Source organism: Galeopterus variegatus, unplaced genomic scaffold, assembly GCF_000696425.1.
Source record: "Galeopterus variegatus unplaced genomic scaffold, G_variegatus-3.0.2 Scaffold4825, whole genome shotgun sequence".
NCBI lineage: Eukaryota > Metazoa > Chordata > Mammalia > Dermoptera > Cynocephalidae > Galeopterus > Galeopterus variegatus.
Window position 1 is genome coordinate 61,413 of NW_007730936.1, and position 13,900 is coordinate 75,312.

The window sequence follows — 13,900 nt, forward strand, 5'->3', positions numbered from 1 at the left end:
AGAGATAACCCCCAACCTTTTTGGTAAACAATACCAGATACTTAAGACCTTCCATTACCAGGTGCTTAAGACCTTCCGTCGCCAGAAGATTAGGACTTTCCGCTGCCAGGGGGAAGGGACTTTCCAAAGAGCCCAAAGTTCACCCTGTCCCAGGAAGGGAGTATGCTCACCTGATTGCAGGAACAGCATGACACCTTATCTTTGGAAACCAAGGGAGGAAAGAGCGGAGGGGGGTGGACCATTGGTCAATACCTCAGTCTTTCCTTTGCCTGCCAAAAGCTAAAAGCCCAATGGTTTTAAAAATTGCTTAAAGTGGCCAATAAACGGCATACAACCCAGCCTATTACGAAAGCCTGCCTACCAAACTGTATAAAAGATGCTTGAGTTAAGAGCTCGGGGCCACTCCTGTCCTGAAAACGGGGCGACCTCCAGCAGGCCGGAAATAAAAACCTCTTGCTTGTGCATCGATCTCTGTGCCTCCTGGTCTTTGCGAGATGAGCCTTCCCATCAAGTTAAGATTCGTGCTTTCGGCCCGATCTTACATTATCAGCACCACACTCTCCCAAGGGAGCCATGGGCTGGCCCTCCTGCACTAAATTAAATAGGATTTGGTCAATGCAGATCTTTACTGAGAGGCTCAGTCAGGTGTTTGTCCCAAACCTTCTGGAGTGGGGATAATATTGCTACCTCATACGCTTACAACAAGCCTCATGGCTTAGGTGGTCCTCAGTTCCCAGGCCCTCAGGCGTGTTGTGGTATTATGAAGACTATATCTGGTCTTTGTCTCTGATTCCTGGCGCACGGCTGCAAAAACCTTTTGAATTTCCTGAGTGATAGGAGTGTTCTTGTTATACTAATGAGGTACTTGTGGTGGGCCCTTAGATGGCTTCAGGTGAGGGATGATCACCAGATAGACCAAGCACGTGATTAGAGGGTTGTCACTTTCAGCAACCTTGTCCTATATATATATCCTTTATACTAAAACTGTAATCATTATGCTTACCTGAGTTTTGTGAGTTGTTCTGGTGAATCATCAAATGGGGGGTGGGGGTCATGGGAATCTCTGAATTTTTAGCCAGTTGGTCAGAAGTGTAGGTGGCCAGGGCCGGCCCGGTGGTGCACTGGATAGTGCGCCGCTTGGGAAGCGCGGCGGCGCTCCCGCCTGAGGGTTCGGATCCCACATACAGACCGGTTCCCGCTCGCTGGCTGAGCGAGGCGCGGGGGCAACACCGAGGGTTGCAATCCCGTTGCCGGTCCCCGGTCCGGTACGGGGGCAACACTGAGGGTTGCGATCCGTTGCCGGACACGGAAAAAGACAAAAGACAAAAAAAAAAAAAAAAAGAAGTGTAGGTGGCCTGAGAACCTCACTTGCAGCTGGTGTAAGGGCAGTCTTATAAAAGACTGAGCCTTTAAACTTGTGGAGTCTCCTGCTAATGGGTGGTTAGCATAAGAATTGCATTGAAGTACACTCAGTTGGAAACAAAACAGAACGGGGGTCTTGCAAAAATATTCTTTTATGAATAACCCTCTTCCCCTCTTTCCCTCCCTTCTGGCTGTCTTGTTTCCCTCTACATATGCTATCACCACTTCTGCCCACTTCCAGGATTTGCTGTCTTCCTACACAGTAAAGACACCCCAGTTTTTTACCTTCCTTCTGTCTAAGAAATGTTTCAGTGTAAGGTATCAGTTTAAAGTTAGCGTCTCCCACTTCCACACAACTCTACAGAGTACTTGGTTTAGAAGAGACTTGGTTTTGATCTGTGTCTGGAACAGCTCCACAAGATGTTGGAATGGGCTGGGGGCAGTAGTGGTTGGGAAACAATAAACAGTGATTCCGTGCATAAAAGAATCATTTTTACCCTAGGGTCTGGCTAATTTTCTTGTCAACTATTTGAAGTCAAACACACCTCACCACCACAAGGATGATTTCCTTTCCCTCCAAACAAGAACTTTATATTTCTTTATATTTCTTCCTTGGCCTTATTATGCCAGGAGACCATTTGTCCTCTGCCTATCCTTCTTACATTTTCACCATCAATTCAAAATAATGGTGTCTAGCCCACATTCTTCTCTCTAATATTAGATTTCTGCCCACTAGGGATTGAATGGTGGTGATAGAAGCTTTGGTTCATTTATTCATGAAGACATAATAGAATTAAAATTATACCACCTCAGTTACAGAAATACCAGGCCTGTAGGTGGTTACAACCTCTTTCTTAATTAAAAAAATTTGTCTTTTTCAAATTTATATTTAGACATTTACTTTATTTAAAAATATATATAATATGTCCTATCATATAAAATTCCAGACTTAGATTTAAAAACAGCATAATGAAAAATATAAATATCTGTTTTCTTGTCTTATTTATATCTTTTGTGCATTTATTTTCCCAGGTTGGCATTTTTCTTTATTTTACAACTTTATATTCATATGTATAGTAAAAACAATTTAAATATTATGGAAAGGTATAGAGCAAAAGGTAAAAATTCCCGTCTCTCCATCTTCTCCTCAGATTTGGTGAATCTCCTTCCAAACTTTCAACCACATGGATACACTTTTTTTTTTTACATGAATGGTTTTACATTTTACATGTTCTGTAACTTGTTTTTCAATGAACACTCTCATGGAAAACTTTTTTAAAAAAAGTTTTTAAAAAACCGTTTTTTTTTTTAAAGTCTATGGCAGAGTTAGTGAGGTGGAGGATTATCTAGACTAAGGCTGCTTGCTCTCTATAGAATTTCTTGAGGTTTTCCACTTTATTTCTCCAGCACATCTTTTCTATTCCACTCCCTGAAGCTGTCTGGTTTGTCTCATCTTGCTTTTAACTGTTTGGCAGCAAGTTATAAAATTTTAAAATTTTAAGATATTTCTAACAAAATGCCATTAGCCATCAGGACCTAGGGTTGGAGGACAGAGAGGTGTGAGGAAAGCAACTTTTCTTGCCAAAATCCCAGTTCTGACAAGCCCCAAACTCTTTGTACAATATATGTAAGACGTGGATTCATTAGGATACAGTCTCAGGACAGCTTGCTCTTTATTTTATATTTGTGCACTTGTGGTTTTGAACAATTGATGGGTATTAGAGTTTGTCTTGGATACTTGGCTTTCATTACACTGTTCTGAAATTTGGTTTTGTTTTTGTCTAGTTAAAAAAAAATCCTGTGTTTTTATTGTTCTTCAAAAAGAATAAATATGACTGCTTTAAAGTGATTACATTGTTTTTCAGATTAAGTAAATATTTTAATCAGGGGAGTAAACATTTTTAAATTGGGAGTGTGGATAGCTCTTGTTCTAGAGCATGTTAGTGAACTAAATCTTAGATTGGTGGCACTACAAGAAGTATGTAATGAATTTCTGGGCTACGAGAGTTGTAAGTCTTGACCCTGTCCTCAAAAGCAAGGAAATTTCCAAGGTCTTAATCTTAGCAATGAAACTGACTGAAATAGAGGAAGGGTGGAGTGAGGAATGGGTGTTTGCCTCTGATGCAGCCTTATTAGCAAAACCCAAGATAGCAGGATTCCTGAAGCTTGTTGTAGGGGTTTTCAATATTTTCAAGAATCCCTTTTCAAGGTTAGAAAGAATTAAAGATCCCAACCTGACTACAGCTATCTTTTATCTAGATTTTTATATAGATAATAAATGATGCATTTAGGATACCTTCATCTACATTAATAACTATGTTGTTCTTGATGGGTATATAACCCAGATACATTGGGAATTACTAGCTTAAGGCACAATAGCTCCTTAATTTTGTCTCAGGCCTTGATAAAATTTTAGTTAAAAAGATATGAGCAGTGCTTTAAAAAATATTCCCTCCACAGTGTCCATGCTACTTTTAATAGCAGAGTCATCCAGTCTTCCTTAATTATTCCCATCAGACCTCCCAAGAGGAGGCCACCATTACCAAAAAACAAAAGCAGCTTGTAACAGGAGAAATTATGCAGTGAGGGGGACATAAACAAACAAACCCTACACAAAGATTTTTCTCTTCACAGTTGGAAGCGGAAGAGGGAAAGTGAACAAGGTATAGAAATAAACCAATAAATATGATGTAAGCAGTTTCATTAAGGGTGATTTCTATTTTGGCAAGCCTCTCTATCTGCTGTGATGCCCAAGTTTTCTTTTTAGAGTCATTGTGACGCTGATAATAGCAATTTTTACTCAAAGGAAATTAATATCCAAAGATTATTTGGTAATACTTGTTCAAATACTGCTATATCCATCCACAGTATATAAAGCCACCAAGGGCCAAGCTGTGGCGCACTCGGAGAGTGCAGCGCTGGGAGCGCAGTAGCACTCCCGCCGTGGGTTTGGATCCTATATAGGGATGACCAGTGCGCTCACAGCGCTCACTGGCTGAGCGCGGTGCGGCTGGTCTCAAAAAGGAAAAAAAAAAAAAATAAAGCCACCAAGAGAGCTGGTCCACTGGGTAAAGTCTTCTGTACTGTTCTTCACAGCTTAGATTCTATCTTAGGGCTTCTCGTAGAGACGTAGCTGACAAACACCAAAGTATGAATCTGGGCTTACTTAAAGCTCTTCTCTTAAAAGCTTTTTCCTGTGGCACTGGCAGATGGATGTGTTATCCTCTGGCTGAGGAACAAGTTCCATTCCATCACGTATTTCGGGTTTGCTGGACTGGCGCTCAGCATATTTCTGAAATATATGTTTGAAGGCAACTGAAGGATTAGTCCATACTTCATTCCAGTGACTTCTTCACCCCCAATCATGCCATCCTTGCTAGTTGCTGTGTATTTTCATTCTAAAACCACAGGTCTGGCTTATTTCAGTCCTAAAGTACATTTTAACTTCAGTTATTATAGGCACTGCTCTAATATTTTATAATCTAGCAAGGAACCCCAATCCACAATTTTTTTTTTTTTTTTTTGGTGGCTGACTGGCATGGGGATCCGAACCTGTGACCTTGGTGTTACAAGGCTGCACTCTAACCAACTGAACTAACTGGCCAGCCCCAGTCCACAATTTTATGTGTAGGTAGGAAACCTCTACAAAAGGGATGCCAAGCCAAATGTCCCTACTTGAAACAAACAGCAGCCCTCAGCATTTATGCTCCACTTGTTAATGAATAATTAACTTCACTGACTACTCAAACCAGCAAACAAAGATGGAAGCATCTCAAAATAAAGCTGGTAGTCTCACACCTCCTTCCCTAAGGCCTGTAGTCAAATTTTTTAAATGGTAACAGGCCAGTGAAATGTTCCTCCACACTGGCCACTGATTGAAATATTGCTATAAATTGGATATTTCAGGTCCGTGGTTCCATGTCCATTTAGCTGTATGTTCCTGGTACCAGGCCAAACCCAACCAAATGCTGACATGAGTTAGTGAGGCTAATTAATATTTTAAGAGAGAAACACCTACTATTTTTTCCTTTTTGTCTTTTTCCGTGTCCGGCAACGGATCGCAACCCTCAGTGTCGCCCCCGTACCGGACCGGGACCGGCAACGGGATCGCAACCCTCAGTGTTGCTCCCGCGCCTCGCTCAGCCAGTGAGCGGGAACCGGTCTGTATGTGGGATCCGAACCCTCGGCGGGAGCGCCACCACACTCCCAAGCGGTGCACTATAGCAGTGCGCCACCGGGCCGGCCCCAGAAACACCTACTATTAAAATTAAAGTTAGGCCAGCAGAGGGGATAAACCCATTTAAGGAAAGGAAGAACTGCTTCTAGTAAATGGTGTAATTTATCACTTTTATTTTTCTATAAGGGTAGTATCCAAAGGCATCTCAGGAAATTTACTTTTATTCTGTCCATAGAAAAAAAAAGCTTAGGTTAAAAACAAAAACATGATTTCCTATTTTTTTCTTCCTAGCCAGATTTTTACTGAGTAAAACACAAGGCAGTTACTCAAAGGACCAATCCTCAGATTCCCAATAAACACTTGCACTTCGGAATTCAGCCCTAACATATTAGAACTATTATAAATATTTTTTATTTGCCTGATTGATTTTTGTAGCAAGCTAAATATTTACTTTCTGCCCTGTTCTGTGATAGCAAGGGCATGGATCTTCAATAGCAAGAACAAGGAGGCAACATTTTGAGAAGAGACATTAACCATCTCCAGCCCAATCCTCTTATTTTCCAGATGAGGAAAGATGTTGATCTCTGAGTTTTAGAGAAATTACCTATACTAGGAATTCCACAAGGCATCTAATAAAAGAGAGCACTGACAAGATGGGAGGAGCTTCTAATCGATATTTGTAAGGGCTCTAAGTATTGTTTTTCATAATAACGAATGGATATAAAAAAAATTATGGAGGTCACAAAGGGACTTAGCACTGGTTCTATCATTCCATCGACTGGTTCCTGGGCTTAGCCAGCCAGGCCATAGGCTGATCTCTGAGTCCTTCAGGAAACACAGCACAAGGGGCTCGGGCCCAGCACGTGATCTGAGGACACCTGACCCAGCAGGATAGACACTCTGAACTGACCTGTAGTACGCTGTAATAGTAACAGTAAAGCCTGTGCGGCTGTAGTAGGTCCCTAGCCGTCAACTGCCCTTCTTTTGCAATCTTCTTGGCTTCTTCATCATTTTCCTGAAAGATTAAAAAAAAGAATGAAAATTACTCCTGCAACTTACAATGAAAACTAGGGGTGAGTGTGAGGTGAGACAGATGTGGGGTTGAATGTGAACAGTATGGGAGAGAAGGAAGATCATGGAAATGTAACTTAAGGATGAGGCTATGAAAATAGAGTACTTTCCTAGACATCTCTGTTAAAGAGAAATGAACACACGTTTGGACCCCAATTCTCAGTCCCCCACAGTGCATCAACCTACATGCAGCCTTTACTGTGACTATCTTGGTACTTTCCTAGCTGTCCAGGAAATAAGTTTGGTATTCATCATCTGTGTCCCCAGCCTAGCCCTCTCTCCATGAGAGCAGAATGAATCAGTTTTCATGTTATAACATCTTTTAAAAGCTCCATTTAGATATGCAGTTAGAGCCCAAAAGTTGTAATGGTAGTTATAAAAGACTATATTGTTGTTATAATCAAAAAATTCAGTCATTAGTATCCACAGTCTGTTCCTTCAGTAACAGGAATAGTCAGTGTTCCTAATTATACTTTTGGAAAATAGTTAATATTCTACCATGCTGTCCACAGGAAAAGCCATTTGCAAGCAATTCTGGCTCTTATAAAGGGCCACAAAAAAAGATTGTGCCTCAGGCACACAGTTATTTCCATAACCATATATTGCTTCTTAAAAACTTAGAATAAAGACTTATAATGGAAGGGTAAATTTTAATAGTTTTATAATAAAACACAATAATTTTTTAATAATTTTCCTTTTCAGGAAACTTGTGATTCTTGGGATGTTGTATAACATGCATTTGTTAAGAACTTGTGCCTTTTTTCTAACTGAGAAAAAGAAAAGTGTACCATAATTGCCTTAAATGTTTTCTTGTGCATAAAGTACTTTAACTCTGTGGTCTTTTCAATCTGTAATTTGCATTTCCTGTGTTCTTGTTTGTGTGTATAAGTACGATTCATTTAGAAAATCTATATTCTTTTTTTTTTTTTTTACCTTTTTGTCTTTTTTACTGACCAGTAACGGGATTGCAACCCTCGGTGTCGCGCCCGTAGCGGGGACCGGCAACGGGATCGCAACCCTCGGTGTTGCGCCCGCACCGCGCTCAGCCAGTGAGCAGGAACCGGTCTCCACATGGGATCCGAACCCTCGGCGGGAGCGCCGCCGCGCTCCCAAGCGGCGCACTCTCCAGTGCGCCACCGGGCCGGCCCCAGAAAATCTATATTCTATTTAACACTGGACTACAAATCTTCAAAAAATCCTTGAAAATATTGATAGAGGTTATACAAAACAATTCTGATGTTGATTCTTTAGATATTTCAAGGGAACAAGAATTTCAGAAAATAACATTTCTTTTGATTCCATTATGTCAAATTAAATTGCCTTGTGTTCATAATAGCTGAGATATAGAATGAACCTAAATATCTGACAGATATGGGATAAAGAAAATGTGATATATGTACACAAATAATGTACACTGCTCAGCCTTAAAAAAGAATGAAATACTGCCATTCGCAGCAGCACAGATAAGCTTGGAGAAAACTATATTAAATGAAATAAGCCAGGCACAGAAACAGAAATACCACGTGTTCTCGTATGTGGGAGCTAAAATAAATAAATAAACAAATAAAACTGAACTTTTAGGAAGAGACAGTAGAACTGTGGTTACTAGAGGCAGGAAAGGGGAGGAGAGAGGGGATAGTGGGAGGTTGGTTAAAGGACACAAAATTACAGCTAGATAGGAAAAATAAGTTCTATTGGTGTATAGTTGAGCTAGGCATCTATAATTAACAATAATTTACTGCACGCAATCAAACAGCTAGGAGAGGAGATCCAATGTCCACATCACAAAGAGATGTTTAAGTTTTGCACTGATGATGAATATGCTAATTACCCTGATTTGGTCATCACACATCATATACATGTATTGAAATATAACTCTGTACCTTGTAAATATGTATAATCAATATATTTCAACAACAACAACAAAAATAAACTGTGTTGGATAGAACTCATGTAACTAATACTGGTGAGTTTGTTATTCCCTAAAGAAATGAAAATTGCAGGAAGTGTACCTTGGCCCATTTAATTTTCTCTAGTAAATCACTAAGATTTCTTTTAATTGGAACATAATGTTTCCAAGCCTTCAGTGCCCCGTAGAAATGTTCATAATAAGGTGAGTCCTGCTTCAGAACCAGACTGTCGCCCAGCATGAGATAAGGGTATCTATAAGCAGCCACGGTCCCATCCACATTCACTTGATACTTGTACTGGAAGGTTAAAAACAAACATAAACAAACAAAGCTTTTATTTTTTAAGCAGTCATTTGCTTCACTTCTGCTTCTCATCAACTCTGTAATGCTAAATACAAAGGAATTACTTTCCATTTTCCGACTTTTGTGTTTCACAGTTTTATTTTATAACTTATGTTTCTTTTTGTATTAAAATCATAAACAGCCTTTAGCAGATCAATTTTAAGACATACAATGCATTTAAAGATAAGATAATAAATAATTTTTGGAAATAGGAATGAATACCTCTTCCAATTATGTCTGTGTAATGGAGACTCCCGATTTCTGTAACCAGGTAGGAAAACTATTTTTGAAAGTTCTATCTTTATTCAAGATGAGTACTGATAAAAATTTACACTTTCATTTTTCCATAATATTATTTGTTCTTTATACTCAACCTATGAAACAGGAAGGCACTATCTCTATTTTACAGTTTTAGAGTTGAGACAGAAATCTGGAGAATTTTAAGGACTTGTGCAAGATGCCAGCAACACAGTAGGTATTTTTTTTGCATATCTGTTGGATTAATAGACGTTGACTTACATTTCAAAAGCTCTTTTCATAGACATTAAACCTCATTCAATTATAAAGCAATGTGAAACAGGTATTTTAACTCCTCTCCCCCTTTTTTTTTTATAAAAGAGAAAACTGGTGTGCAGAGGAATATATAAACCCCTATTCTCTGAGTCCAAGTCCCCTGTTCTTTTCATTATATCACACTGAGATGAAGAGGATATACTTCCAGATCTGGTCATTATTTCTTTCATTTTTTTTTTTTTTTATTATTTTGGCAGATGGAGGGTAAAGGGATCTGAACCCTTGACCTTGGTGTTATCACCACCACACTCCACACCAAGTGAGCTAACCAGCCAGCTCTAACTATTTCTTAAATAATTGGTACCAAGGAGTTTTCTAGCCAGTCAGATTTTGTCACATTGTTCACATCTCTATCTCCTTTGAGCCTCATGATAATGTTCTGAAGGAGCTAGGTATCTCATGTGTTTAGAATCCAGACACTCAGAGACGAAGGTCCCACAGTTAGTGGCAGAGGCAGGACTTGAACTCCAATTCCAGCTCCTCTTTTACATACATGGAATTTATAATCTTTTTACAAAAGACATGAGATCACTTCATGTAAAAGACATTTATATTCCCAGCTTATTAAAATAAATACAAAAAAGAGAAAAGATAAATAAATACATCAAAACCCCAGATTAATCCTATATTCCTATTTTGAGCATTAAGTATAGTTTTGAGCTATTTGGTAGACAAAATTAAAGACAAAAAAAGGAAACCACAATGAGTTTTGTAATTCTTTGTGTCTGATAAGAAAGTGTGAAAGTGTGTCAGTTCACAAAAGAGGAGAAATTTGCCTAAGCCCACCTATCAGGTAGACTTTTAACGTAAGTTTATCACTTCATATCCATACAGGAAGATTCAAATGCATACCTTGAAGAAATCAAAGAAACCTGTCAACTTGGCTTTTCCAAGCTCTTTTTCTTTTTCTTGGAAAAAGAAATATCCTGTAATTCCTGCATCTAGTAGTTGTGGATTTTCTTTGGACAGCTGTACCAACTGGAGCCTTTCCTCTCGGCTATCTCTACCTCTGAAGAAAGCTTTCTCTGTTTTATTGATCCAGGAAGGCCCTAGAAGTTTGAGACCATAAAAACAAACTATGATTATGAACTTGACTTTTTATATGGTAAGTATATCATCTTTAATCTAACATTGTCATTTAAGATATTAAAGCTCTTTTATCATCAACTTATCTTTTAAAGTAGATGCTATTTCCAAAAAAAATGGGATTGAGTCTCAACTTGCCAGAGATACTTTCAAGTTTAGACTTTCAGAACAGTCTATTTATTTTTTTATTATTTATTTATTTGCTGTATTATATAAAAGAATGCTGTAACTTTACCCTTTTGTCCGCTATGAGAGCTCACACAAATATTGGTGTTGTCTGTTGTACAACCCTAGGAAATGCCCAAAGTAATATCCAAAGTAAATGTTGGACCAAGTTCGAAGCAAAAAGAGATTCAGTGACTTGGCCCACTGCATTAACTTCTTCCATCTTTTGTGTTTCATAACCACATATGACCTAGGCTTTGTTCTTAGACAGGGTCACCAAAAAAACCTACATAAGTAATACTCATAAATCTTTAATCCTTAGGTTGCTCAGAATTTTGAATACAGGGAAGACTTTTTCTAATATGCTGTTAGATGCAAATATATATATATATATATATATATGTATATAAAACTCAACTGTATACATATATTTATATCCACTCTTTCCTGGAAGGGAAATAGTCTAGAAGAATTAATTTAAATTTATTTCTATTATTCTAAAGAAAGATGTCATTGATTTAATACCTGTCAATGTTTGAAAGGATAAATCATGAGGCATAGAAACTGGAGGCAGTCAATATCTATTATTTTAGCACACTTTTCAGGAATTCACTGTTATCAAATTAAAAGTAGGTCAGTTTTCATTTCATGTTATCTTTAGATAGTTTACAAAAAGTCCCTGATCTTGTCTACCAAATAAGTCCACCAAACCACTATAACCAGAAATAGAGGCTATAAAGACAAGGCAGGGCTTTTTCTGCCCATACAGTTTGGTTTAATAAAAAGTTGTGTTATATCATAAATCTAAGGCCATCAATCAGGGAGAAAGGAATTCAGATTTTAAAGGAACAAGAGAGGCAGAAAAAGGAAAGGAAGAATTCCTTACAAAGTGTTGGAAGTAGTAATATTAAAATTATATTACTATCACAATTCTATTTGCTTATAATTTTTAATTTTCAAAATTCTCTCATCTGGTAACATAAAGGCATTGGAGTCAAAATTATGTTAAGTGGCAACTTCACCAAATACATATTTTCAAATTGTATTTGCAAGTGACCAACTCAAAGGAGACTCAGTTAAGGTAGGGTTAGAAGATGCTAAACAAACCACTTCAGCATTTAGGGTGCTGTTTTTCTCTTTTCTTGGTTATAAAATAAGAAGAATGGTTATTTAAATATGCTAGAGGTCTTCAAAAAGTTCATGGAAAGATTCATATCATCTTTTAATTCCATTTTTTCCATGGACCTTTTGAAGTACCCTCATATACATTTACTCTCTCTGACTGAACATACCCTTCACCTTTTTTGCCTCTAAACTTTTTCTTAGAGAATTAACCTTAATTTACCTGTATTTCCTTGAATAGAAAGGAGATCACTTGTAACACCCCTCATTCCTTCAAGTGTGGAGTGCGTGATGTCATATGTTGGAAGGATAACATCTCTTGAATCCAGAGAGCCGCACCATGAAATGATAGGTATAGGGCCAGGGGTTTCATTGACTTTTCGATGCTCCAAGGGCCAGTCTCCAAGATTAACGTAAAGTTCTAAATCTGGGAGAAGGACCTAAATAAACAGAAGTATAATTAACAGTGCTGGAAAAACCTCTGTCTTTGGTACTAAATACTACAGTTCTTTGGCTTTATTAAATATTTCAGAAAGAACTGACTACATGTGTTCTAAGTTCAAGTCATTTTGAGGTAAAGAGAAGAAAACAGCTGCAGAAGGTGAAATCTGAATGGGAGGAGTATTTAGCAGAAACAGAGAATGTAAAGAAGTGACCTAGAAGCTGTAAACATCTGGGAGTTCACAGAAACCTTGGGAGTGCCTTGTATGGCTTACTTACCTCGGAGGGGGTCTCTAGCCAATTAATTTAAATCTTCCAAGAAAGTGAGCTCCACAAAGGTGGAGGACTTATGAGCACACAAGTGGTAAACATCTTAGAAGCACACTTCTGAGCTTGAAATCCATTTTCATCCTTTGCCATTATAATTTTAAGCATTTAAATGTGACAACTAAATAATTAAATTTTACTATTTTTGGAATCAATTAATTTATTCTCATACCTTTCTTGCCAGTGACAGCAAAATCTCATCAGAGAACATTTTGAAGTCTGTGTATTTCCCTAAAGATCTCCGGTAAATGAGGTTATCAAGGATCGTGTAATGAACAATGGCACCCCTCTCGTCCCCAAACCTTTTGGGGACTTCATTTAGCATCTGTTGGAGATTAATGCTGGGGAAGGAAGCAAAGTCTTTTGCAATCTGTGGTTCTTCGGTTGGACAAGAAAGAGTTTTCTGCCAGGCCTGAGGATCCTCTTCTGGACAGTCACAGAACTCATGGTACACTGGACCTAAGGAAGAAAAAATATGTACAATGCCACACTCCATTAAGAAGCACCATAACATGGGGAGTTGTTTCTGCCCCTGCTTGGTGAATTATAAGATTATCCAGACAGAGATAATCTTCCCTAGTCAAAACGGTGGTGATTGTAATTATGTCGGGGTCCTAAGATTCTACTTTCTGTGTCCTTTTCATATCACCCTGGGTAACCTAGCATAGCACATGCCCTCTCCTAGTCTATCTTACTCGCAGACAATTAACTGATAAATTCATTTCTAGTGAGGTATAAATGGCTGACGAACATAAAACAACTTATCTTTTAACAAGGAAAAAAAGAATGTATTAATTTTCAGGCATTAAAGTGTAGTAGGGGTTGTGATTTTTTAAGACAAGTTGGGGTCTCCTCCTCTGAGCCCTTAAAATCACTTCCATCAGCACATCTCAGAGGAAATGTGTAACCCAGGAGGGTGTGGCAGTGTAATTTAAGTGGCCAGCCATAAGTACAGAACTTCTCTGAAGACTCATTTAAAAAAGAATTTATGCAAAATTTATGTCTTGATTCAAGATATAGCTATACTTATTTTAATATAAAAATGATTTCTGGGGCCGGCCCGGTGGCGCACTGGATAGTGCGCCGCTTGGGAAGCGCAGCGGCGCTCCCGTCCGAGGGTTCGGATCCCACATACAGACCGGTTCCCGCTCACTGGCTGAGCGAGGCACGGGAGCAACACCGAGGTTTGCGATCCCGTTGCCGGTCCCCGGTCCGGTACGGGGGCAACACTGAGGGTTGCGATCCGTTGCCGGACATGGAAAAAAGACAAAAAAAAAAAAAAAAAAAAAAAAAAAATTTTTTTTTTTTTTTTTTTTTTTTTTTT

General features: G+C 38.6%; 1 protein-coding gene across 1 annotated transcript in view; it reads right to left on the reverse strand.

Annotated features, from left to right (window-relative positions):
* Nucleotides 1-4,528: 4,528 nt before the first annotated feature.
* KDELC2 (KDEL (Lys-Asp-Glu-Leu) containing 2) overlaps nt 4,529-13,900 on the reverse strand; it is a 20,447-nt gene continuing 11,075 nt past the window's right edge. The window contains exons 3-8 of the mRNA XM_008588437.1: nt 12,749-13,035; nt 12,032-12,248; nt 10,288-10,484; nt 8,623-8,817; nt 6,450-6,554; nt 4,529-4,654 (exon numbers count right to left, since the gene is read on the reverse strand). Of these exons, the coding sequence (XP_008586659.1) occupies nt 4,529-4,654; nt 6,450-6,554; nt 8,623-8,817; nt 10,288-10,484; nt 12,032-12,248; nt 12,749-13,035 (1,127 nt within the window). The remainder of the gene's footprint in view (nt 4,655-6,449; nt 6,555-8,622; nt 8,818-10,287; nt 10,485-12,031; nt 12,249-12,748; nt 13,036-13,900) is intronic.